The 25,399-nt window shown below is 46.7% G+C and overlaps 1 protein-coding gene and 2 long non-coding RNA genes across 6 annotated transcripts in view; 1 reads left to right on the top strand and 2 right to left on the bottom strand.

The window, feature by feature from the left end:
• LOC103131566 (uncharacterized) overlaps nucleotides 1-14,797 on the bottom strand; it is a 33,278-nt gene extending 18,481 nt beyond the window's left edge. For 2 of the 3 annotated variants that reach the window (XR_001660649.1, XR_475394.2), the window contains exons 1-4: nucleotides 14,725-14,797; nucleotides 10,604-13,678; nucleotides 1,750-1,881; nucleotides 1,566-1,644 (exon numbers count right to left, since the gene is read on the bottom strand). This is a non-coding gene — a long non-coding RNA (uncharacterized LOC103131566). Of the gene's footprint in view, nucleotides 1-1,565; nucleotides 1,645-1,716; nucleotides 1,882-10,603; nucleotides 13,679-14,724 lie in introns of all 3 variants that reach the window. The other variant, XR_001660650.1, reaches the window with a different exon arrangement.
• On the top strand, nucleotides 3,287-24,422 carry LOC103131564 (apolipoprotein B receptor). Of its 2 annotated transcripts, XM_016666737.1 has the most exons (5): nucleotides 3,287-3,421; nucleotides 14,241-15,710; nucleotides 18,221-18,706; nucleotides 21,384-21,498; nucleotides 23,552-24,422. In XM_016666737.1, exons 2-4 carry the CDS (start codon nucleotides 14,426-14,428, stop codon nucleotides 21,485-21,487), a joined length of 1,875 nt encoding a protein of 624 aa, XP_016522223.1. In that variant the 5' UTR covers nucleotides 3,287-3,421; nucleotides 14,241-14,425; the 3' UTR covers nucleotides 21,488-21,498; nucleotides 23,552-24,422. The 2 variants fall into 2 exon arrangements, with proteins under 2 accessions (XP_016522223.1, XP_007543303.1); XM_007543241.2 differs by lacking the exon at nucleotides 21,384-21,498 and having other exon boundaries at nucleotides 3,289-3,421.
• LOC103131563 (uncharacterized) lies at nucleotides 20,845-21,377 on the bottom strand. Its single transcript, XR_001660651.1, has 2 exons — nucleotides 21,076-21,377; nucleotides 20,845-21,037 (listed from the first exon to the last, which is right to left on the bottom strand). It is a non-coding gene; the product is annotated as an uncharacterized LOC103131563 (long non-coding RNA).
• Nucleotides 24,423-25,399: the final 977 nt, after the last annotated feature.

Genomic DNA, 25,399 nt, shown 5'->3' with positions numbered 1-25,399 from the left:
AGAGTTTTGGAGTCAGACCTCCACTGTGCTGTGTGTGTGTTTCAGAGAGAAATCTTAGTGATGCTGCGAGTTCCTCAGATTAAAGTTTTTTCGTTTTTTTTAATTTATGTCGTCATTTTTACACAGAATCCCAATAAAAATAATAGCTCCCTTTGCGGCATCGAGCCGCACGATTTGATACCACTTTTGTGGGGGTACACGCAGCGGTACGAGCCGCATTAACGGTGATGGAAGAAAAATAAATAATCTATAATAATAAAGAGACATTCTATTGGGTGTAGAACAATAGGTGCCTGCCATGCAATGCATGGAGGCAGTGTCTGACCTGCTTTGTCAGACTGGTTTCAGACTGGTGTCAGACTGGTTTCAGACTGGTTTCAGACTGGTGTCAGTCTGAAACCAGTCTGACACCAGTTTCAGACTGACACTGATGTCAGTCTGAATGACTGACATCAGTGTCAGACTGATGTCAGTCAGTCTGAAACTGACTGACATCAGTTTCAGACTGATGAAACTGATGTCAGTTTCATCAGTTTCAGACTGGTATCAGACTGGTTTCAGACTGGTGTCAGACTGGTGTCAGACTGGTTTCAGACTGGTATCTGACTGGTGTCAGACTGGTGTCTGACTGGTGTCAGACTAGTTTCAGACTGGTGTCAGACTAGTTTCAGACTGGTTTCAGACTGGTGTCAGTCTGGTTTCAGACTGGTGTCAGACTGGTTTCAGACTGGTTTCAGACTGTTGTCAGACTGGTGTCAGNTCAGACTGTTGTCAGACTGGTGTCAGACTGGTGTCAGACTGGTTTCAGACTGTTGTCAGACTGTTGTCAGACTGGTGTCAGACTGGTTTCAGACTGGTGTCAGACTGGTTTCAGACTGTTGTCAGACTGGTGTCAGACTGGTTTCAGACTGGTTTCAGACTGGTGTCAGACTGTTTCAGACTGGTGTCAGACTGGTGTCAGACTGGTTTCAGACTGGTGTCAGACTGGTTTCAGACTGGTTTCAGACTGGTTTCAGACTGGTGTCAGACTGTTTCAGACTGGTTTCAGACTGGTTTCAGACTGGTTTCAGACTGGTGTCAGACTGTTTCAGACTGGTTTCAGACTGAACTCTTCTCCTGTTTCTCCAGTGAAGTGCTGTGTGCTGCTGCTGGCTTTACGTTCTCTGGTTTGTTACTCGGTAGAAGCTGCATCTGCTCCGTATTTAGGACTGAAACCTGCTAGCTTAGCGCTTTGCTCCATTCTTTCATCCAAATTTTCAAACATCTTGAATTTCCTTTCTGAAAACTCCCAGTTCCTCTCAACAAACTAAATAGCTGTATCAGTGAATAAAATGTTTGATTCGGATCAGACAGTCAAACTGCTGAGTCATGTTGGCCATGAAGCATGATTCAGCAGTTATATTGATGCTCTGATGCAAAATATGGAAGGTTTGATTAATTGTAATGTTGGGAGATCAAACACAAGAGACACAGAAAGCTGAAGTAGAAATGGGAACATGAGCGAAAATGGTTTGCAGAAATTACATCATACCGTTAAAATTTCCATTCATGATGAGAATGCAGACCTGTCCAGGTGACCCCACCTGTCGCACGAAATGTCTCGCTGGAGAGACAGCAGCACCTCATCCATCCATTTTCTTCCACCTGGGACAAGGGTGGAAGAAAATGGATGGATGATGAGAAAATCTCACAGTAAGAGACGAAACATCAACTTACTGTGGAACACAAATGATGGCAGAGACACAGAACCTGCTAATATGTTCTCCTCTTCCTCCTCCTCTTCCTCCTCCTCTTGATGGTGACCTGACCAGGTTGGTGTCAGATTGATGCTCCGTCTCTGTTTCACTGATCTGCCTTACCTTCTGACTGCTGTGGTTTGGCCTGTTAAATCACGCACACACACACACACACACACAGACATTGCTGTCACCAGAGCCTCTGAGCTCGTAGACACCTGGTGACATCATCTATCATCTGTACAGACAGACACTGGACCAGGATGGACATTTTAAAGATGAAACATGTCTCCCTGAAGGCCTATGTGTGTGTGTGTGTGTGTGTGTGTTGCTGCAGCCTAATTAGCCCTCAGCTCACACTCATTAGTGGGAAGAACCAGAGCTCTGGTTCTGCTCTGCCTCCTCCGACCCAACTGGGAGGCCAAACTGGGCCGACTGGTGAATCAGTAGCTCATCAAACTGGGCTGATCCGTTCTCCATGGATGAAGCAGGATTGATACCTGGAAAATGTTTGTACTTCCAGGGAACCGCTGAAGCCTAGGGACTGCTGTAACCACAGCAACACACTGGGTCAGAACCAGTCACTGGGTCCTGGACATATTTAAAGGGTTCAGCAGCTTCCAGGAGATCCAAACATTCTGGTTCTGGAGGCCAGTCCACTCAGATTCATGGTCCGGTGTGAGGATAACTGGACCAACAAAGTTATCTCAGTGGCTAACAACTAGCCTGGCTAAACTAACACATAGCATGGTTAGGCTAACAACTAGCATGGCTGAGTTGGTCACCTAATGCTGAATAAGAATCTCAATCAGAAGCCAACTTCAGCTCTGTATTGAACATGTTGAACTGAGTCTCCAAAGCTAATGCTACCTAGCAAGTTTCCTAGTGCCAGCCAATCAGAATGGACACCACTTCAGTTAGTTAGCCAGGTGTTAGCGACAGTTCCTGGCTAACCCGGTTGGGCCCAGTCAGGGATCCGTGGATCTAATGGATCTACTGCACTGAGGGCTTTACTGGACCAGAACAAAACTGTTTGGGTTTTTCCAACTGAAGATGCATCACCCCTCTCTCCTTCTGCCCCCCTCTCAGCGTTGCCCCATTGTTCCTGCCCCTCACCCCCCCATTGGGGCAGAACAAAGCCAGCTCCACAGGGGCACTAAGCTGCTGGCGCTTAGACTCTATGCTGCTGGTCGCCTTTGTTACCCCAAACAGCCCCTGCCCCCCTGCCCCCCTTCCTTGTTATAAACTTGAAGCCTTCCCTCCATTTCTCCTGTAAATTTAACCCCATCCTCTCCTTCACGTCTCCCTCAAAACGTGGGAGGAGGAGGGAAGGGGGGATTAAGGCGAGTGTGGTGTGTGGGGGGGAGTTGGGTGGGGACCTTGATGGTTGCTAGGGGCAACCATACGCCAGGACGTCTGGTACGCGTGCGCGAGCGTTGAGGGACCTGCTATCGTCCCGCCAATTTCGAGTCTCACAATTGGCTGAGAGAGAAAGAGAGAGGACGACGCACGCGCACGTGAGCGCGCAGGAGAGAGAGCAGATCAGAGAGGGGAGGGAGGGGGAGGGGGAAAGGGGGAGCGGTGGGAGGATTTAGCGCCAGCAGCGTCTTTTTGCGTCCAACACAACAAGCTCATTACCGAGCTGTGCGCGCCTGGAGACGGATTTACGCACCGAGCAGAAGGAGGTTGGTTCTTTTTCTTCATCTATTCATCCATCCATCATCCCTTCATTCATCCATCCATCCCTTCATCCCTTCATTCATCCATCCATCCGCTCATCCATCCTGTCTGCGGCTCTTTGTTTGCGGCTCTGTGAGCGGCTCTGCAGGTTGACGCAGGTAATTAGCCGCTAACGGTGCGGCGGACCCGCTGCGGCGGTTCGGGGTCTCTGTCGGGTCGGATCCCACAGGTTCTGCAGGTTCCGGTCCAGCGGTTCGGCGCGCGCGGCTTCTCCGTGATGTGGAGCAACAGAGTCACGTGCATGCGCTCATCAGGAATATTTGGGAATATTCCTCTGGAATATTTCTCCAGAAACGCACCGAGCGGAAAACCTGCCACAGCTGACGAGCCCGCGCGCGCACACGAGCCGTCTGGAGAGCAGAACCCCACGGCGCGTGAAGTTGTTTACGTGCGTGGACAGACACAATAACAACAATAACCAGGAATGAACCGGGAGCGGCGCGCGCGTGCAAGAAACACGCACATGGCGGGAACCATCCCGGTCTGCTGGAAAGGAGGTCAGACTGGAGCAGCGCGGGCTGCTGGGACCCGAACCGAACCTAAACCGAACCCTCCATCCGGGCCGCGAGGCCCCGTGGCGGGAATCAGGACCAGATGATGTTTTTATTTTACTCAGTTTTTGTTTCCGGGCGAAAACATGTCGCCATATTAGGAGGTTCCTCACCCCAAGATGGAGGGGGCGGGGGTTATTAGCAATGCAGATTAGCTTCTGCTGAAGCACCTGTTGTGTGGCGCATGCGCTCTGGCTCCCCCCTCCTACTGGCATAGCCCCCCCACCCACTCCGCTGTGACATAGATAAACAAACAGATAAATAAATAAACAAAGGATGGGAGGACCAATCACAGTCTTCCTGGTTGAGGCTGCTCCAGGTTTCTCTGTGAACTTTGACCTTAGAGTCCAGATGACCCATCTGGCTTAGATGACTTAGAAGATGACTTGAAAAACGACGACAGTCTTCAGAGGGAAACCAGCAGAGAGAAAACACCCGAGGCAGCTTCCCGCCCTCATCCAGTCTCTGCTGGGGCCCCCACGCTGCCAGGCAGCCCTCCAGGGGCCCCAGCAGGACATCAGCTGGCAGCGTTGGTGGAGGAGGTGGCATGATGTGGGCCCCTGCACACGGCAGGAGTCTGGGTAGCAGAACTGAAGCCTGTGGGGTTCCTCAGGGCCCCGTCTGCTGCTCCCTGCTCAGATTACAGATTACGACATCACTTCCAGGCAGATTGAATGTTTCTTTGTCACGGCGGGATCACAGTCGGGTCAGAACTCATCGGTTTCTCAAATCGGTTCCTATTGGAGGGAAATGAACCGGATCCGTTTATCCCTCAGTAGATCCATAAACTCCATTTTGTTGCTTTCTGATGCTGTTGCACTCAATTCTCATCTCCCTTCAGTTCTCTCTGGGATTTCTCCCTTTGAGCTGGATTTCTCTGGATGGGTTTCAACCGGCCAATCACAGAATAGAAGCAGGAGATGTGAACGACGCCTTGTGGTTGTAGCTTAGCATCAGAGGAAGAGAACAGAGCTGATCAGTCCATGTCGGCCACGCCTCCAAGGAGGAGCAGGAGGAATGATTACGACATTTTCCTCCAGGCAGAGAAGTCGGGGTTGTTTAACTTCCTGTTAGCTTGGTAGCCTCTCCATGTGTCACGGCTAAATGTTAGCGATTGGTTAAAGTCGTTTCCAACTTCAGCGGAGGCCACGCCCCCAGGACGCAGCGGAGCGTCGAGCCGGCGCTGGTTCCAGCTCCAGACGGTCTGCAGCATGAAACACGTTCAGGTCAGAACCATCCAGACCCGTCAGGTCAAGGGTCAAAGGTCAAGGCCTTGAGTCTGATTGTTAATGTAGTTTCTTGTTTTATTGTGGCGATTAGAAAAATAAACTTGCTGTGATTTCCATTTAACATCAGAGAAGTGAGAAGCTCCCAGTGCATTCTGGGATGTGTAGTTGTAGCGCTGTGCAGCCACCTGACCTCTGACCTCTGACAGCAAACCCTAACCGGCCTGCTGTGGATTATTTCTCCTGAACATTTGAAATGAAACTCCAGGTCTAATTTCCAGCCAGTTGCAGGATGTCGCTGTCCCAGTTTGTCCAGTTTATGCTTCTGGTTCTGATTGGCCCGGTTAATGGGCCAAAGCAGACATGAATAAATGATATGAGGAGAGAGGATAGGAAAGACGGGGCAGGATGAAGACGGAGACGGGAAAACGATCAGAGAGACAAGGAGGACGAAGGAGACCAATAATTGGAAAATATGGAAAACTCGTGGAAAGGACGAAATGTGGAGCACAAGGGCCGAATTGTTGCTGTTTTCTCATCACATGTGGATCATGAGGGTCTCCTTAAATTTGCAGGTTTTTCGCTGTGAGCAGGAATGTGGACTTCCAGAGGTCAGGCGTGTTTTCCTGACACGATCAGATACACAGCAGCCCAGAATAATCCTCAGATTACCAGCTTACATAATCTGATCATATTTTTATCACACCAGTCAGAGCGCTGGAGTGAACACAGATTGATGGGTGTGATGGTCATCAGCACAGATTCAACCCAGAAAACAGCTGAATCACATTTATTTCATCATTTCTGCTGATCTCACCTGACAGACATTCATGAACACAGCCCCCTTAATGCTGATGCCCCTAAGTCAGGGGTGGCCAAGTCCAGTCCTCGAGAGCCACCATCCTGCAAGTTTTAGAAGTATCCTTACTCCAACAGCTCGGGATCAGCTCTACAGAGGCCTGATAACGAGCCATTCATTAGATTCAGGTGTGTTGAAGCAGGGATGCATCTGAAAGTTGCAGGATGGTGGCTCTCGAGGACTGGACTTGGCCACCCCTGCCCTAAGTGAAGGCAACTGGATGGCTTTATTAGTCACCTAATCAGAAAGCAGATTACATGGTGGTGGCAGCATCATGATGTGGGGATGTCTGTTTGCTCATCTGAGCGCGCTCAGTTGATCCCCAGAGGCAGAAAACATGTCAGCCACCAACAGAGTTCAGCTGAAATGAGCAGAAACACTGAGGCGGGGCCACCTGTCCGGCTGGCCCCGGGCGAGAGGCGGGGCCACCTGTCCGGCTGGCCCCGGGCGACAGGCGGGGCCACCTGTCCGGCTGGCCCCGGGCGACAGGCGGGGCCAGCCAGTTTCTGGATCTGTTCAGAGTTCATTGGGTTTTTTCAAGTTTTTAGCCGTTACTTAGCAACCAGGAGTTAATTTATGCTCAACTTTTTATTACTTGCTTTGAGAATTGATGATCTAAACTGATTTCTACTCAGTCTGATGTGAAAAAACAAAAACTCCAAACTAATTCTTGTTCATAATCTGCCTGCTAGATCAAATGAGGAAATAAATCCTGAAATATTAAGTCTTCAGAAAATATATAATTCAGTTAGATTATTCTGTTGTTTTTATGATTATCTTGAGCAAACATAGAAATGTTTAACTTTTATGAGAAATAATCCCACACAGAAGGAAGAAATAAAAACAGAGAAACAAAATGAACTTTTATCCTGTTACCCCATCATAAAATATTTACATTTATTTCATTTAAGCACTTTTAAAAATAAAAATAACCTTTTCAAAAAAAGATGTCAGTGAAACCTCTCCAGGATTTTAGCTAAAGAAACGAGCAAAAGCAGGTTAAAGAAAAAAATTCAACTAGAGTTATTATGAAAATGATTCACAATATCAAAAATACCAGGAAAAAGATTCAGATGATTAACTCCATCTTTTGTCTAAAACAGAGGGAGGCTTTTTTGTAAGTGACACATAAAGGAGAAAAAAAGAGAATTTAGTGTTAGTTTGTTGAGCGTTGTCGTCAAGTTCATCTGAAATGTTTCTTATTTCCTTGGTTTCGTTTCATCAGGTTTTCCTCCAGATCTTTGATTCGGACGTTTATCCAGTCGTTTCTGATTCCTGCTGTTAGCTGAAGTTTTCTCAGAGAAACAGGGAATAAGACAGCAGATTAACTCAGAGTTCACCTCTACGATTATATTGATGTCGGTTTGGATCCTCGTGACGGCCAAACGGCCTCTGCAGCCGGACAGATTTCTGAGCCAAACCTCTGCAGAACGACTTAAGAGATAACATCAAATCAGCGCTAAGCTGCAGCCATGCGACGCTGCGCCAGCTTCCCAAATCAGCCGTTCCTCCCCGCCGCGAACGCAGCGAAACCGGGTCAGGCTGCAGGACAGAGAGCCGAGCACATGATGGCAGATAAAGGCCTGTCTGTGTGAGGGTGAGGAGGAGGAGGAGGCAGCAGCGTGATGAAGGGGCCTCTGTTGGAGTCCGGGCTCTGATAATGACGCCACTATGGAGGAAAACACTGTTCCTTTAAACTGGGCCTGATGGGAACACTGGAGCACCGCTAATTGGTAAAAACAGGAGGAAAGCAGGTGAGGGTCAAAGTTCACAGCCAGAAGCAGGAAGTCTGACAGGAAACTCTGCGCTGAACAGTCAGAGCGTAATCTGGCCTAATCCAATCCCAACGTTTTCACCATCATCTGGAAGAAGCAGGATATTAGAGGTTAATTTCATTTAAACTCAATAAAAACATTCAGTAAAAACCAAAATCCCAAGTTAAGGAAACCAATCCATCCAATGAAAATCATTTCCTTTACTTCTCTAATTAATTTGTTCAGTTTTCTTAATTAAACATTTTAGGATTCAATGTGAAAAAACTGCTTCAAATCTCATTGATCCATGATTTTCTTCTAAATGACAACAAATTTTAGCCCAAAGCTCAAAATGCTGTGAAACAAATTACAGTTTATGTTGTTTTCATGATAATTTTATGATGATTTTTCTGCCTTCACTCAATGAAAACTCAAACTTTTAGATCAGAACCTTAAAGAAATGTGAGATTAATGTCGGAGCTTGTTTTCAAAATATAGTTTTCATCTGAGATTTATCCAAAATGTCTAACAATGTGAAGAACATAAGAAGATCACATCCGGCTAGCGGCTAACAGCTAGCGGCTAACGGTTAACGAAGAGTCCGAATTTTGTGGTTTGATCTAAATCACAGGTGTCAAACTCCAGTCCTCAAGGGCCGCTGTCCTCCAGTTTTTAGATGTGCCAGAGGTTCAAAACGCTGGAATGAAATGGTTTAATCACCTCCTCCTTGAGTAGATCGGTTCTCCAGAGCCTTAATGACCTGATTATTCTATTCAGGTGGTGCAGCAGAGGCTCATCTAAAAGTTGCAGGACAGCGGCCCTCCAGGACAGCGGCCCTCCAGGACTGGAGTTTGACACCCTAGATCTAAATGATGGAGGTGAGTTCCGGGGTCAGAGGTCGCTGTAGGCGAGACGCGGTGCTGACCGCAGAGATCGGACCGGATCGTTTTAACGAACCGTTTCCATGACGCCAACCTGCGGGAACTCATTTCATCCAGGAAGTAGATCGGGTCAGAACCATCAGTACATGTTCTGCTGACATATCTGAAATATGAACTGTGTCATGAGATGATTTCATCTTTGAGATCTGTTTTATACAGTTACAGCTCCAGAAAGGATCACTTTATTAATATCCATAGAAAGTTGAGTGGAAGGAAAAATTGTGGCTAAAGCTGAACTAGTAATGGAGATAACTGCAGCCTGCAAAAGGAGCCCAGAGCAGGAAGTGATGTCAGAGATGACCATCCTGTCTGAAACATGTATTGATCTGGTGTCATATTCTGACGTTTTAATTCTCTGTGAGCCAGAACCGTCAGAACCACAAGATTTATAGTTTCTCTTTCTGAAATTAGAGAAAAAATATTTAATTTTTCACTAAAACTAATTTTTTATTTTAGCTAAACTTTAACTGTAGAGTTTAAATTTCAGCGTGATTCGATGCAAACCTCAGATTTCATCCCCAGACAGAAACTCCTCATCTGTTTAACTTCAGCTGCAGGGTGTGTGTGTGTGTGTGTGTGTGTGTGTGTGTGTGTGTGTGTGTGTGTGTGCGTGCGTGTGTGTGTGTGTGTGTGCGTGTGTGTGTGAACAGGAGTCCGTTGTGTTGATTCCTCCTCCAGTGAGATGGCAGCAGTCAAACCACAGCAGCCTGTTGTTCTCTAGTTATTATGAACCCTGAGGCAGCAGAGAACATAGAAATATTAGCATAGATGTGCAGCAGCAGCGCTAGCAGGCGACGTGTGCGGCCTCCTGGACTGGATCCAGCTGGAGCGGACTGCTCTGCTGCTGCAGATTAAAGCTCTCTAATACCTTCACACTAAAAGGCCTGCGGGTTCTCAGAGGTCAATCTGCAGCATCAGGTTTAATCCGCAGCAACAGCAACAAACTGTTTATCTGCATGGAGCGAGTCGACGCTCATCAGAGACACCAGCAAATCACCAAACCACAGAGCAAGAACCACCGTCTGCATGTGGAGCTCCACCAGTTAAACCAGTTCCTCATCTAAACTATGTTCCCATCATGTTAGTCATTCGGTTATAAATGTCAGTTTCAATCTAAACATTTAGTTAATCTGAGTATCTCTAAGCTAAACATTTAGGTAGCGAGCTAACTAACCGGTTAGCTAGCTACCCAGTTAGCGCTGAAATAAATGCTGCTACTGGATAAACTTGAAGCAGACGGCTCTGAAGCTGCAGCCATGTTGAAAACCTGAGTGAAGTGGAGCTAATGGACCATCAGGTCCCGCCATGTTGGTTTGATTCTCTTCCACTCTTCCCAGTTCTGACTGGTGTGTTTATACTGGGATCAGTGTTATGACATTCACAGAGTTCTGCTGCATCTGGACCGGGTTGTTACTTTTTTGTGACTACACCGTTGTTCAGTCACATGATCTGTCTGGACTGCTGGTCCATGTCGCCCTCTAGTGGTCAGAAAGTTATCAGTCAGAATCAGGGTGAGACTCAAATGTCTGAGGAGTCCAGCTGCATGGAGCCAAACTGGTTCTGAGCTGCACAGAACCAGTAAGAAACCAGTTCTAGAAGAGGTTTGGGGTTGTAATGTACGGTGACTGAGAGGTTCAAACAGTGAAGAAAATGCAACAGAAAAAATGCTGCAACCACAGGAAACAAGGGAGGAAGTGTCACAAACAGAAATATAAAACTCGCCTCCAGACCACCAGGGGGAGCTCTAAATATGCTGCTCATATAAAATACTGTAAAAGTTATGAAGCTTAACGCACCTTTTCCATCTTCCTCCAACTCTCCTCAGTCTGGTCCCAGATGATTTGCGGTTGACTCCCCCTAGTGGCCTGGAGGGTTTTGTGCTGTTTCTCTATTTGTGCCATTTTGCTTCAATTTTCTTTCATTGCAGCATTTTCAGTCATTTCCGCTCTCATGGGCTCTGCAGGGAACTGGACCTCGGTACCGGTTCAGTCCTGCAGGGGGCGCTGCAGCTGGTGGCTCTGGCTGGATCTGGTTCCAACCTGTTAGCAGAAGCTGTGATGTGACCTTGCTGGGGTAATAATTATAAAAACGTCAGAGTTCATATCTGCAGCCGAATAAAACGGCTTATAAAGACTGGAGGAAGAGAGGAAGAGGAGAAGGGATGGAGGGAATAAACAGCTGATTGACAGAGAGATGGAAGGAAGGAAGAGATGAGAGGTTTGTGAAGAGAAATGAGAGGAAGAGGAGGAAACCAGACGGAGGTGAAGAAAACCAGACAGACGACAGGAAAACAGAGACGATTCGCAATCAGCCCATGTCTGCACCACTCCTCTTCATCCTCCTCCTCCTCTTCGTCGCCCCTCCCTCCATTTTGTCCTCCATCTGATGGAGCTCCGGCGCCTCAGGGCTTCAGCCTCACATCTAACGCTGCAGCAGCCAATCACCATCTGCCAAGACGCACAAAACCCAAACAAAGGGGAGCGGGGGTCTGCTGCTTAATAACTGATTAATAACCAGCCTTTCCAATGATCTGATGCAGCTTATGGAGCAAATCTATGACGTCATAGTCTGAGTTATGACATCATCTCTGGGCTGATTTTGTTATATTAATAAATAAAATAATCCACAGAACTGCAGCAGCTGAGGCTACAAAAGTTTTAGTCTTTGCTTGAGAAGGAAATGGATGGAAACACATTTCCTGTCTGTGTGACCCCGCCTCTTGCCCTTTGACCCCTGGAGCAAGGCACCAGCCCCCTGGCAACCCCGCCAGGGATAAACGTGTTGGATGATGGATGGAAACACTGAATAAGTCGGTTGGCGCTCCCATCCACTGGAGGATCTGTGCCTTACCAGAGGCACCAAACTTGCAGATGATTTTTATAACGTTTACCTCACATGACCAATCAGCCGATCCGTTATGAGCGTTTCCCCAGACCTTCCTGTAACGCTCCAAACCACGTCTGGACACCACTACGTCTCCAGCAGGACAATAGCAACGCATTCCTGAAATCATCTCCATTCTTCTGCGATGTGTGCTCCATGCTAGCCGGCAATCTTTACTTCCTGTTTGTCCCAGCCATGCGCAGCGTCAACGTCTGATGACATCACGCCTGGTGGATTCGCTCCAAACCTTCAGAAGGAAACGCGGCTGACAGTCTCAACACACAGGAGGCGCCTTCACGCTCTCCGTTCCTCCCTATGGATCTCTGAGCTGCTAGCCCTCCTCCTGCAAAGGAACCAGCAGCATTCATAGACATAGACGTGGGCTAGCAACGCAACACAAGACAATTGATCAACTTTGTTGCCGTTGCGTTCTGTTCGTTCTGAGTGGCGGAAAACTGAAACCTTTCCAATTATGCCTCGCTTCCTGTGTGTTTTTGGTTCTGTGACACTTTAAAGGTTTGCTCAAAATTAGCATGCTAGCTGGCCAGAAACATGTCAGATCAACAGCTGTTCTGCTGAGTGTTGTCCAAGTCGTCTCACTGAAACAAAGCAGCTGCAGGAGGGAAACTGTCGTTTGTCTGCTAGAAGAATCCTCTTTGCAGAGTCATGATTCAGCCTCCACTCTGAAAATGCTCCATTTACAACCCAAACAACGACGGATCGGAGGCGTTTCAGTGTTTCTGCCTCAGTCAGGCCGTAAATCAGCCTGTGAAACAGCAAACCGGTCAACCGTCAGCAGGAAGGCAGAGCAGCCGCTGAGCGATGGAGCCGCTCAGGCACTGTGGGATTATCTGGAGCATGTGATGGATGTGTTAACAGCCCAGCCGCTCGCCTCCACCTGAGATCCTTCCTGCTGCAGGCGGCTTCCCTTCCTCACCTCCGTCAGACAGACGGTGACTCATCAGGCTCTGATTCATTCATTAAAGCGCTGCTACTACCACACTGCTTACGGAGAGTGGCGGAGCATCTTCTGCTCATAGCAAACAGGCCGACTGCAGAGAGACAGGCAGATCTGAGGGACTCAGGGAAGAGTCCACTTTACCAACTAGCTGGGAGGAAAAGGTTCAATTCCCACCAGAAGTCCTGCAGAGGAGCAACGACCACCAGCTCCGGATGTGTCAGTCCTCCAGAAAGAACCAGGACAGTTTAGTCTACAAACACCCGACCCCTAGAGACAGAGACTTTTTAGACACTTCAGATCTCAATCGGGGCCCATAGAACCAACTGCAGGACTCCAGAACCCTGGACCCGAGCCAAACCTCAGGACTGTGACTGACTGACTGACTGACTGACTGACTGACTGACTGACTGACTGACTGACTGACTGACGGCGGGCTGTGCCTTCCACACCTCAGAGCTTCAGTCCTCCAGTGTTTCCAGTTTGTCCAAACTACCTTCAGATTGCTGCGTAGCTACAAACTGACCTTTCACCTTCCTCTAACCCTTCACTTCCCTGAGCAGACCGAGGATGTCTGATGCTCACTTCATCAGTCTTTAATTTGCCAATAATTCCCAGTAACTATTTGATCCACTGTCCTTCACCTGATGTCCTTTAGCTCAGCGTTTCCCACCAAGCCCTGCATGTTTTAGATGTGCTTTGATTTTAACTGACGGCTGGTTAACAGGCTTTTGTTGAGCTGAATCCGGTGTGTTAAATCAGGGAAACATCTAAAACCTGCAGGGTTCCTCCAGGACTAGGGTTGGGAAACACTGCTGTCCTCTACTGGTAGAAATGTAAGGAAGGACTCTGTGGACCGGCAGTTCCTGATGAGATCAGGAGTATCTGTAATTGATTAATCTACTGACTTATTTCCACAGTGAGTAACACATAGAGTAACATAGAGCGGTGAGGAGGAAGGAGCAGCAGCAGGTGGGGAGGCGGCTCCTCCTCAGAGCTCAGAAAGTGCCTCCTCTGCCGAGACCAAGACCTCGTTCCTAGACTCCTTCCTCAACAAGAGCGGCCTGATCTATGTTTTTAGATCCCAATTTACCATTGATGGATCAAATCAGCCGGTTTCCTCGTGATTGACTGTTTGGTGACCAGCAGGTCATCATTTTGGGCCAAAGCGAACGACTGGCAACGGTTCTGGGTCATAACAGATCAACCAGCAGCATCACTTTGACGGAGGTTTAATAAAGATCCAACAGTCGATCCTGTTTTAGTCATGAAACCCGCTGCAGGTTTGCCCTGTCTTACCTGGGCTTAGCTGCAGAGAAACGACTCCTTCAGGCTGATTCCCAACACAGTTCCTGACTTTCTGAGAGGAAAGGAGGACAGAGTCGGCGTGTTCACACACCAAGCTTTAACTTCTCAAAGTGTCACTTGTTCTGGAAACATCGTAATTGCATTGCATTCCCCGCCGAGATCCTCCCTTCATTCCACATTCAGAGCACGGCCTAGTCGAGACTAATTGAGTGTCCGTGGTGTCGATTCAGACTATTAACCATCTGTTCCTCCCCCCTCTCTCCTCACCCTTCTCTTCTCCACAGGAGTTTGGAGGACTAGTAGGATGCTGAGTGCGTTTCCTCCTCTCCACTGCTCTCCACCCTGCTCTCCATGACCTGAGAGCGCCGCCGCAGCAGGAGGAACCGAGCACCAGAAAGCCACAGAGGAAGAGGAAGGAAGAAAGTCAAGGAAGGAAGTTCAGCTCTGATTACTGTTTTCCCTTTCTGAGATGGCGGCGACTGAGGTCGGTGCAGCACCAGTGGTCCAGGAAGATGGGAAAACCCCAGAAAGCAAACCAGCCGAGGTGGAGCAGCCGGTCAAAACCGCAAACACAGAGACTGTCGGCAGCGAAGTGGTGCAGAACGACGGCTCGGCGGTCAACAGCGAGGCGGCGGACAACAAAGAGACTGTGAACAATGACACAGCCGCAGCCGAGGAGGCCGGCGGTGAGGAGGAAGGAGCAGCAGCAGGTGGGGAGGCGGCTCCTCCTCAGAGCTCAGAAAGTGCCTCCTCTGCCGAGACCAAGACCTCGTTCCTAGACTCCTTCCTCAACAAGAGCGGCCTGGGGAAAGTGATGGCGGGCAGGAAGAAGAAGGAACACGCCGTAACCGCAGGGGGAGCTGACGACGCCGCCGTCGAAGGAGGTGAGAAGGACGGAGAAAAGGCAGGAGAGGAAGGAGCGGAGGCCGAAGGAGGAGCCGAGGGAGAGGCAGCAATGGAGAAGCCTGCAGAGAACGGAGAGAAGGAGGAGGAGAAGAAGAGCAAAACCGTAGAGTCCAAATCTACCGTCCGCGATCTGATCCGGAAGCCCGTGGCGAGGATCTTCTCCCATCGCAGCACCGAGAAGAAGGACGGTGGCACGGCAGAGCCCGAGAAGCAGGTCAAGGTCCGGTCCCGGTCCCTGGACCGCCTGGAGGACCCAGAAGCGCTCAACGCCACGGCGGAGGAGGGCGGAGTGGTGGCAGGAGCAGAGGGGGAGCAGAAAGCTTCGTCCTCGACTACCAAGCACATGAAGCGCTGGCACTCCTTCAAGAAGCTCATGGCTCAGAAGACACACAAAAAGAGTGGCGGTGGTGAGGACGGGAAGGAGGAGGGAGCAGAGGGAGAAGCAGGAGGCGGAGACTCCTCCACCCTGGACTCCAAGGAGTCCGGTCACAAGCGTTGGAAGCTGAAACGCTCCTGGACCTTCCAGGGTCTGAAGAGGGACTCGTCCGTGGTGGGCATCAGTGGCAAGGCCAGGGGCTCAGACAAAGAGTCTGCCGACAAAACAGAGGAGGCCGCAGGGGGAGGAGACGAAGAAGAGGGGGGGAAGGTTGAGGCAGGAGCCGAGGAGGCGAAGACGGAGGAGGAGAAGGCCGAGGGAGGCGAGGAGGAGAAGGCGGTGGGAGGCGGGACGGTGACGCAACACGCCAACGAGATCTGGACCTCCTTCAAGAAGCGCGTCATTCCCAAGAGCAAACGGGCCAACACAGAGTGCGCCCCTACTGGTGAGGAGGACGCCACTGCAGCCTCTGGTGAGAAAACAGGAACTAACATCCTAAAATCCAACCGCTACATGAGCTAGCAGTGGAACTTCATATGCAGGAGATGTTAGTCAAACTAAACAGCAGCTGTCAGGCCACCACCGTGCCTGACAGTCAAACTGAGCTGCTGTTTAGTTTGACTGTCAGGCACGGTGGTGGAGGAGTGATGGTTGGGGTTGGTTTACAGATTCAGCACCTGGCAGTTATGGAGTGGACTCAATGGTTTCCACAGGCAGCCGGGTCATGGGGTGCACTTAGTTTTTAGTCACAATGTTTTTGTTTCAGTTTCTTTCTGAGATTTGATTGATTCTGTTCAAAACTCAATGATTTTACATGAACTGATACATAAACCCCTGGAACTGAGCGATCGTGTGCTTTGTTTCAAAAATCACTCAGACAACAGAGTTCAGATGTGAAGGAGTGATCCGTCTGTCTGAGGTGAGATTCAGTAGATCTCCACTCGGGTTGTTCCCGTTGGAAAGGCGTCTTTAAGGCATCGGAGCTCGTCTGACCGGCGCGCTGAAGGCTTGACCAACATCCTGACGGGTTTGAAACAGCAGGACTCGAGGTATCATCCCAGTGGGACGCCGCTGCAGAGCTCTGGTCTCAGGCTGACTCTGAGTCCGCACCTTTCCAGGGAGGTCAAGCCTCACCGGCTCGCAGGGAGCTGATGTAGTTCATCAAGTAAAATAGTCACTGTGTGAAATTCAAATTTTACAGACGCTCCAGTCAAAATTAGCTTTTGGCTGCATAAAAGGAAGGAGGGACAGAAAAAAGGTTGTTGGTAGGATGTTCCTCAGTAGGCTGTAACAGCCAATCAACTCTCCATAAACCAATCAGCTTAAAATCTGTTAATCCTCAAAACCACGACAGAAACAGCCAACCTCCAGCACCAGGCAGCAGCCTGGAAGAACGGGTCGACCTCGGAACCAGCAGCCGCGGTTCCATCCAACCGCCATGCAAAGGTTCGAAATGAACAAAAACGGATAAAAGGAAAAAGGCAAAGTAGTTGATTTCCATCAGCCAGGCTGAACAGAGCATGATCTCATCAGATTTTGATGCTACGCATGGCTGGAATAAACAGGAAGTAGAAGTTCCTAACAGGAAGTAGAAGTTGCTAGCTAGCATAAAGTAGAGAGAGTCCTCCCCTCCCTGCCATAGGTTTGGAGAGGAGAGTTTTCAGAGTTTGGTGCCTCTGGTAAGGCACAGACCCAGCAGTGGAGGGGAAAGTTTGATCTGTCAGAACTTATCCTGCAAATGTGTTTCCGTCTTTAGCGCATTAACTGTTTTTCAGAAATGACAAAAATTGCCTGAAGTGACTATAAAAACTTTTTAGCAAAATTGAGGAAGTCATTTTAAATTTTGCCATTTTAATCAACTTTTTCTAATGCAATACTTTAAAATGACAATAAAAGCTGTTGATGAGAACACGGCTAATGATCCAGTCCCAAAGAACCGTCTGGATTGGCTGAAGGGCGATTCTGAAGCTGGAGCGGTTCCCTGCTTTGGATCACGCGTCATCTTGCAGGAATAAAAATGTTTCACGCAGCGATCGGTCCGCTCCCTGACCAGTTCAGTTCTGTTTCTAAAGTTTCGACTGAGTCTCTGAACTCCTGAGACGCCACAAGGCACCATCAGCCAATCAGAGGCAAGCGTCTGGTAACAGGGGAGCTATGCTACAGGTTTGAAAGTTAAAACTATTCATGAATTATCTCAAAGCTTTCTGGATTCTCCGGACAAAACCTTCATGGGTAAGAAGCAGCGGTGAGCACACTTCCACTAATCTGCTAATAGGTGAGCTAATTTTTTGTTTGGCGCTGTAGCGATTTTGCTAACTCTGAAAACATCTAGCACACTTAGCTTCCCCTAAATTACATTTTCTGCTTTCTTTCCTGCTGCCTAAGATTTTAATACTTAAAGTAGTGGTGGGAAAATGTTGCTAATCTGCAAATGCGCTAATAGCAGAGCTAATTTTTAGTCGTTTCACTAACTTTAAAAACATTCAACGTACTTAGCTTCCCATAAAATAAATTTTCTGGATAAATTCTGAAAGCGCTAATTTACTTGGTTGTTTTAAAAACTGTTAGTTGAATAATGTTTGACATCTGTGTTGAATGTTAACAAGCAGTTCAGCTTCTTTTCCTGTTACGGTGCAGCAAATGACTCCTATTTTCTACCCAGAATGCATTGCTGTAGAACAGTAAACAGTTCAAATCTGCTAATGTTAGCATGCTTTCTGACCAAAGCCCTACTGTGGTCAATTAGGCTAAGGCAGCAACAAAGAATTTAGCACTTTAGCATTAGCAGAGCTAGCGTTTATCAGCAGGGCATTAGGGTTAGCACAGCTAGCTGCTAAGAAGCTTGCTCTACAGAAAGGGTCATTCAAAATAATCCAGAGAAAGGGAACTACAGTCTTCTTTGGTTCAGGTTTCCACCCAGTCAGTTATTAAAACGCTCGTTACTTCTGGAGTAACGCTAACGTTCCTCCATGTCCTCCACAGGTGAGGAAGCAGCCGCAGAGGAAGGCAAAGACTCCAAATCAGCCAAGGCCAAGCGTTCCCACTTTGGTCGTGCTGTTTCCCTGAAGAACTTCATCATGCGGAAGGGCAAGTCCAGCAGCGTGGACCAGGGCGAAGGCGCCAAGGAGGAGGAGGAGGCCGCCGAAGAAGGAGACGCCACAGAGGAGGGCGGAGCCGACGGCGAGGCCGCCGCAGCGACCCAGGAGAGCAACGACAAAGAGGCCGAGGAGAAGACTGCGGAGAGCGGAAGCGAGGCGGTGGAGGAGCCGGAGAAGACGCCGGTGGAAGCGGCGGAGACCAACGGTGAGACAGGCTGCTCCAACGGCGTGGCGGAGGAGAACGCCACCGAGAACCATCAGGAGGAGGAGGAGCAGACGAAGGACAGCAGCCCCATGAAGAAGAGCAAGGAGGGCATGAAGGACGACGCCAACGCCAAGATCATCAACGCCACAGCGGCTGTGAACAGCGGTGAGTTCGAGCGCATCAGCCGGGACTCTGACGAGCCTCAGAGTGGCCGCAAAGGAGGCGGAGCTAACAGCAAGCAAGACACAGAGCGAACAGACAGCAGCAGGAAGCAAGGCCAAGGCAGCCATGTTGAATCCAAGCTAGCACTAACCGAGAGCAGGGAGGAAGAGGAGGAGGAAGGAGAGGCAGAGTCTCCCCAAAACGGAGGCTGTGACCAGGGAGGCAGGGGGGAGGAAGAGGAGGAGGAGATAAGGAAGAGGGACCTCCGAGAAGCAGCCGTGGCTATCGTTCAAACTGTGATGTCAGCAGCTGCTGTCCAATTAGAGAGGGAGCTGAGCATCGACAACGGCTTCAATGGCCATTACAAAGTTAGATACTGACGACATGAACACGCTCCTTATATTCACACTTTACTGCACATGGTCACATTAAAACACTTTCACGTGCTAAAAGTTACGTAGCACAAGCATGAACTCACAGGTTTTAGGTTTCCATGGCAACAGGGAAAGAGGTTTACACCTGATCTGCAGGCCAGTTTTAGACCCGGTTGTGATCGGTTCTGATCATCTTTTTATAGCGGCAGTGAATGGAAGCAGCTGAAAGTCAGTTTTATCCTCAGAGTTTATTTGTGAGGGTTTTTCCTGCACTACAGACTTTAAAAAACATGATTTTTAGATTTCCACCACACTTCTAAGAATGTCTGGTTTGGTGCTTTGTCAGAACCAGAACAACCGAACAACAAACTGTCATGAAAGCATAAATCACTTTATAGATAACATAAAGCTCCATATGTTCAGTTCCAGATCAAACAGCGGTCAGCATCGCAAATCATTTTATGTCACTGTGTGTGCGTTAGCGACACATCGTAGCCTTGAGTCTAGAGGAGAAAAAGAAAAACAATAATTTGTGTAGCTGGTCATATGAGAAAAACATGGGAGTTCATTTTAGCTAGCTAGCTAAATATTTACTATGCTAACTAAATATTTGGCTCAAACATAAACATTTATTTGGAAAGCCAAATATTTAGCTCAGTGTTAAATATTTATGTCAGAGCTAGCCTGGTGTTTAGCTAGCTCTGAATTAGCTCATCCTTTAAGCTGCAATGTTGTTCAGGAAAAGAGGGAAAACAAAGATAAAGTTGTGATTTGAAGCAATTTAAAAGCTGGAGTTCAATGAAAGGTTTCAGAAAACCCAGCTTTTATTTTGATAGTCCAAGTGAATCTGCATATTACCTGAATATTTAGGTTTAAGCTCAATAATTAGCTTCCATCTAATATTTAGTTTGAAACTGTGGCATATATAAATGACATGATGAAAATATGACTTTGAAAAATGAACCAATTATTTTTATTATGACAGGATGAATAACCCGCTCATTTTGGCTGGTAGTTTTTGACAGAGTAACTTTACAAACGACGAGGAGACGCCAACTTTAACTCCACTACAGTTAGCTGCAAGCTTTAACTGCAGCGGTTTTGTATTTGAAGACGTTGCTAATGCTAACGTGAGAGAGATGAGTGAACATTAAATTCATATTTATTTTCATGTGCTGTTTGAAGTTCATTATTTCCAGTATTTAAATTCTTTTTTATTCAATATTTAATTATTATAGTGATATATTGCTGGTCAGGTTGCTTATATACTTTGTTGAGAGGCGTTCAACTGAGTTCAGCTGATTTTGGCTCAAGGGGCTGCAGCAACGGGCGATACCTTCACCGGGGGCGACCCAAATTTCAAACAGGCCTGATTGCTGATGGGAAGTCGGTCATGAAGTTTTAATCGCTTCTTTTAACCACTATTGTGCTACGCAATGGATGACACATGATTACGCCGACATTCGGTCTAGTCAAAGAAACTGTTGCATAAAAAAGAGCCAAAAATGTCAGTTTATGCCCAACTTTACATGAGCTTAACTGAAGGCTCTTATTGCACCAAAACTCAGAATTTTCTGCTTTGAAAAACGTTAAATTCTGATTTATTAACTCAGTGATCTCAGTTACAAATGAAATGTTATTTTTAAAATTCAGATGTTCAGGCAAAATAAAACCAAAACGTTCTTTTCTGATAGTTTGACTTTATAGATATCCATTTTACAAAACGAGTCTCTAAGGACAATAAATGTGAGAATAGTAATTTTTTTGTGAAAAACTCCACAGATAATGAGACAGTGGGATTGTTCATATGGGTTAAAATTGTTTAATCTGAGCAATGCAAGCAGTTTCCCTCTGCTTCCAGTCTTTACGCTAAGCTGGGCTAACCTGGATGCTATCCCGTCTTTACGCTAAGCTGGGCTAACCTGGATGCTATTCAGTCTTTACGCTAAGCTGGGCTAACCTGGATGCTATCCCGTCTTTACGCTAAGCTGGGCTAACCTCAGAGCAGCTAAAGTTGATGGAGGCGGACAGAAACAGCAGGACTTCGGCGCTGGCAGCAGCTTTCAGACCACAGGAAGCTTTTTTCTCAGGAAGTTGTTCAAACCGTTTTCAGACCGTTTGACAGCAAACGGTCTGAAAACACAAACTAGCCAAACGTTTCCGTCACTCTGTGAGGTCTGCTGAGGGAGCGCGCTCCTTTCCGCCGACTCAGCGCTCCGTTTTTGAAGCTTTTCTGTGGTTGAAACCTGCTCAGGGCGACCTGTGACCCTCCTGAATTATTATGCTTCCTGCTCCTCTCCACTCAGACTGCTGCATGCGGCTCGCCGTCCAGCGGCGCCCGCTTTCATCCCAACATTCAGCAGGTGCTGCAGCAACGTTTCCCAGAGGCTCTGTAGTGACGTGTTGCTAACAGGATTTATGGTTTAGGACTTTCTGAAACTTTGTTCTGTCCCAACTTGCAGATGTTTAAACATTTCATGATTTATTTTCTCTATTTGTACACCAAACAGGAGAGAATCTACAGCAATCAGATACAAGTTATTATTTTAAATAAATGAAAAGAGCATTTTACCCTCCCGGTCGGAGATCTAAGAGCAGAACTAGCTTCCCTTTGTTTTACTGACTGACAGCAAAGACACCACAACAGTCTGAAGGAACGATTGTTGTTCCTGAAAAACACAAACCCTCCACTCCAGACTCAAGTACCGGGTTAATTTGGGCAAATGCTGAGTTAGTTGGCTGTTTGTAAAGCCTCAAGAAGCTGAATTAAAGTGAATGAAGTTAGGAAAATAAAAGATTACACGCAGTTTTTCATATTTTGTCTCCATACTGGCTGCTGTTCCAGGCAAAGCTGTAATCCAGAAGTAGTTCAGACACCTGTAAGTTATTTGTTTGATTTTCTTCCAAAGTCGTCTTCCATGACAAACTTTACCTCAGAAAAAAGTTTTCGGTTTTTTGAAATCATTAGAAGTACAACTGCAGACTTTTTATTGTTGATCTTCCTCCTAGAGCTTCCAGGTGCCAGTAGCTGTTAGCTGTAAATAACTGCTAGCTGTAAATAGCTAACTAGCTGTGATCATCAAGCTGTCATTAGCAGGCAAAATTAAGGTTTTATTCACAGTTCATTTTAACTCTTCCATCAGTTAAAATGAACTGGTAGCAGTTACGTTCAACCAGCTAACAATATTTAGCTTAATATTTAGCTCTATAGAAAAAAAATCTGAATATTTGAAAGGGAAACGCGAGTCGATCAATGACTAATCTGATATTAACAAAGGCTTGCTAAACATCTTATGGTAGTTGTATTTACTATGTAGCTGTTAGCTTTAACAAGCTAAATAGTTTAAGTTCTGGTACTTCACTTTTTTATGAAGAAAACAAAATTAAAGTCACATCAACAGATGAGAAAAATAAAATTAGCTGTGGCCTTTACAAAGTCTTTTAAAACCTTCCAGGCCTCACACTCAGCAGGAAGAGGTTAGCTTTAACTAGCTAACTAGTCCTAACTTAGTTAGCTTTGCATCTGCAGAGAAGGAAACCACTTTTCCAGTCAAAAGAGTCGATCAATGTGACATTAAAGTGTCACAGGAGCTTTTTAGCTAACTGAGTTTCAGCGCCTAAACTTAGCAATTAGTTGTTAGATTTAAATATCTAACCAGCTCATATAGTTAGCTCAGTGTTTATGATGAAAGAAGGAAACAATACCAGAGAGCATTCAGATATTTTTTCCATTTATTGTATTTTCCGGTTTATATGTGTATTTTTCTTCAACCACCAGGGGGCTCTTTAGCAGGAATGTGTCCTGTAAACTGTGGGTGTTTTGTTTTGCACGGCGCATTGCTGCCATCTGTTGGACTTTTAGGGAACTGCTTGACTTTTATGTTATTTAATCAGTTCGGTTGTTTGCTAGCGGTAGAGCAGATGAACACACGTCTGTTATGAACGCCGCCTGTAAGTAGCAGCTTATACTTCAAACCGAGCCTTTATGGTAACATATGAGAAATTAATATGTTATAGTTACTTTCCCTCAGTGGAATATATACTAGTTAGTCCCAGTGACCGTTTCACTCATGGTTTTTGCCCATGTGCTTTCTGGGTAAAAATCAATCGAGAAACGCATCCCCGCCCCCCCAACAATCTCCGGCCCCCCACCAGAGAAGGGAAAAGTTATGTGGCCCTCACAGGAAACAGTTTGGGGACCCCTGATCTAAACGGTCAGATTTCAGGCTGAGGCTCGTTTTTCTGGAGTGATGAATAAAAGCTGCTCTCCAAGCTGACTGTGAGGATTATCCTCCATGATGTGGCCACACTGCTGGTTTTTCTGTTTCCTTTAACACTAAAAAACTCACAACACCAGTGACCAACATCTGTACTAAACCACTAAACTCACATCTAATCTTTTTTGTATGACTGCTTTTATTATTATTATTCTATTTTTAATACATTTTTTCAATCTCTTGTTATCATTTGCCAGACAAAAAGGCGGGAAACGTGTGAGGCCAAACAAAGAAGATTAAAACTGCCCGGGATTCGCTGAGCAAGGAGCTCTGAGCCCCGCCCCCAACTCTTCCTCCTCCTCCTCCCTCCTCTTCCTCCCGAATAATCGGAGTAATCATGTAAACAGATCACCACGGTGAGAGACAGTCGGAGCGAATGAGAGGGATGCAATTCATGTAGTTGAGAAGTAAAAATACTTCCTCAGAAAGCAATAATTCACCCCACCTTCATCCTCCACCTCCCTCCGCCCGGGTCTAAACGTGCATCCTGTGTTTTTTTTTACTTTTTCTTTGCTTGTCTGTGAGATTTTATATTGTCTACGAGAGAAAAGAAAATGCAGAAATGTAAAAAATCCTCCTTTAGCTCCCCCCACCTCCAATCACTGCCGACGTCTGATTGGTGGATTTAAATGTGAAGGAAACAAAAAACAAAAGAAGAAAAAAGACTCTTAGTTTTATATTGACGGCCATTTTTGTTCGTAGTCCCCTCCCTCAGCCCCAGTCTTCCCATTGCTCCCAGTAGATGAGGACTGCCCCCCCACTGCACCGTCTTCAGCGCTGTGTGTTTAATGTTTTAGACTGTTATATTGTGTACATGGAATAAAAAGAAAAGCAAAACAGCTTCGATTACTAAAGTCACTGTTTCTTTTTTCTCGTTTTCCAGTTTGGTTTTTGATTGTTTTTTTAAACTCCATCTTCTCACTGTTACATCTGACAATATGCTGTAATTAATAAAACAATAAAAAGCAACAATAATAATGATGTTTTGTTGGTCCAAGTTTTCACATGTCTGCTAGCAAATTGTCAAGAAAAAGATAGAAAAATAAAGACTAAAATCTAACAACTAAACTGCGAGTCACAGTGAGTTTCTGTTTGGGGGCGGGGCCTGCTTCCGATTGGTCGGCCGTTAATCTGCGGATCGATAATCCCGTTACGTAATGGGCGGAGTGAGGCGAGATTCCTTTGTACTGAAGAAGATCTGTGAGTATTATGGGATGTCGCAGCTCCATATGCCAGACGCTTCACACCTTTTATCTGTTTTCTTTATGTAATAAAAACAATAGATATGAATTAGTTTGGCCCTTTTATAGAAATGAAAAATGAGCCTCAGTCCTCTGAAGGATTTGAGCTGAAAAGGTTCAGCAGATTTATTTTAGACAAACAGGAACAATCCTTTAATCCGGCGCTGCTCACCAATACATGATGCCTGATTATAATATGATCGACAATCTGCCTGCTGGATTACGATGGATTTATGACAGCTCGGAAATTCATCTGCAACTTCCCTCAAGTGTTACTGAAACTGCTGCTCAGAGAAGCGATCCTTAAAAATATTCATTAATAATTCTACCAAATTCACCGAGAGCTAAAAACACCTTTATCATTTCCTGCATCTTTATTTTAAATGTTTAAAAGTTTTTAGAAGGTAAAGAGAAAATGAACTCATTAAAAAACAACAGAGAAGTTGAGGTGGAAAGTTGGACTGACGACTGGTTCATGTTTAATTTGCAGCCAAAACAAAAATATATTCCATCCATTTTCTAACAGCTGGTTCCTTAGTGGGTCAGGAGGAGCTGCTGCCTCTCCAGCTGACGTTCTGGGCGAGAGGTGGGGTCACCTGGACAGGTGACCAGTCTGTCACCGGGCAACACAGAGACACAACCAAACCTGACAGTCATGTTTTTGGACTGTGGGAGGAAGCCAGAGAGAACCCACCATGCACAAAGACTGGGGCTGGGAATCGAACCCAGAACCTTCTTGCTGCAAGGCAACAGCTCTACCCACTGTGCCACTGTGCAGCCTTATTGAGATGATCAATGCTGCTG

The sequence above is a fragment of the Poecilia formosa genome, unplaced genomic scaffold (genome assembly GCF_000485575.1).
Source record: "Poecilia formosa unplaced genomic scaffold, Poecilia_formosa-5.1.2 Scaffold787, whole genome shotgun sequence".
In the NCBI taxonomy this organism is placed as follows: domain Eukaryota; kingdom Metazoa; phylum Chordata; class Actinopteri; order Cyprinodontiformes; family Poeciliidae; genus Poecilia; species Poecilia formosa.
Note: the sequence above shows the minus strand (reverse complement) of the source record. Positions and strands in the feature narration are given on the sequence as shown.

What these genes read in the sequence shown, in the direction of transcription:
- LOC103131564 (XM_016666737.1), top strand. Translation starts at nt 14,426, where the DNA reads ATGGCGGCGACTGAGGTCGGTGCAGCACCAGTGGTCCAGGAAGATGGG. An exon ending in GGACGCCACTGCAGCCTCTG is followed by an intron (nt 15,711 to 18,220) that starts GTGAGAAAACAG and finishes TGTCCTCCACAG; the next exon opens with GTGAGGAAGCAGCCGCAGAG. An exon ending in CACAGCGGCTGTGAACAGCG is followed by an intron (nt 18,707 to 21,383) that starts GTGAGTTCGAGC and finishes CTCTCCACTCAG; the next exon opens with ACTGCTGCATGCGGCTCGCC.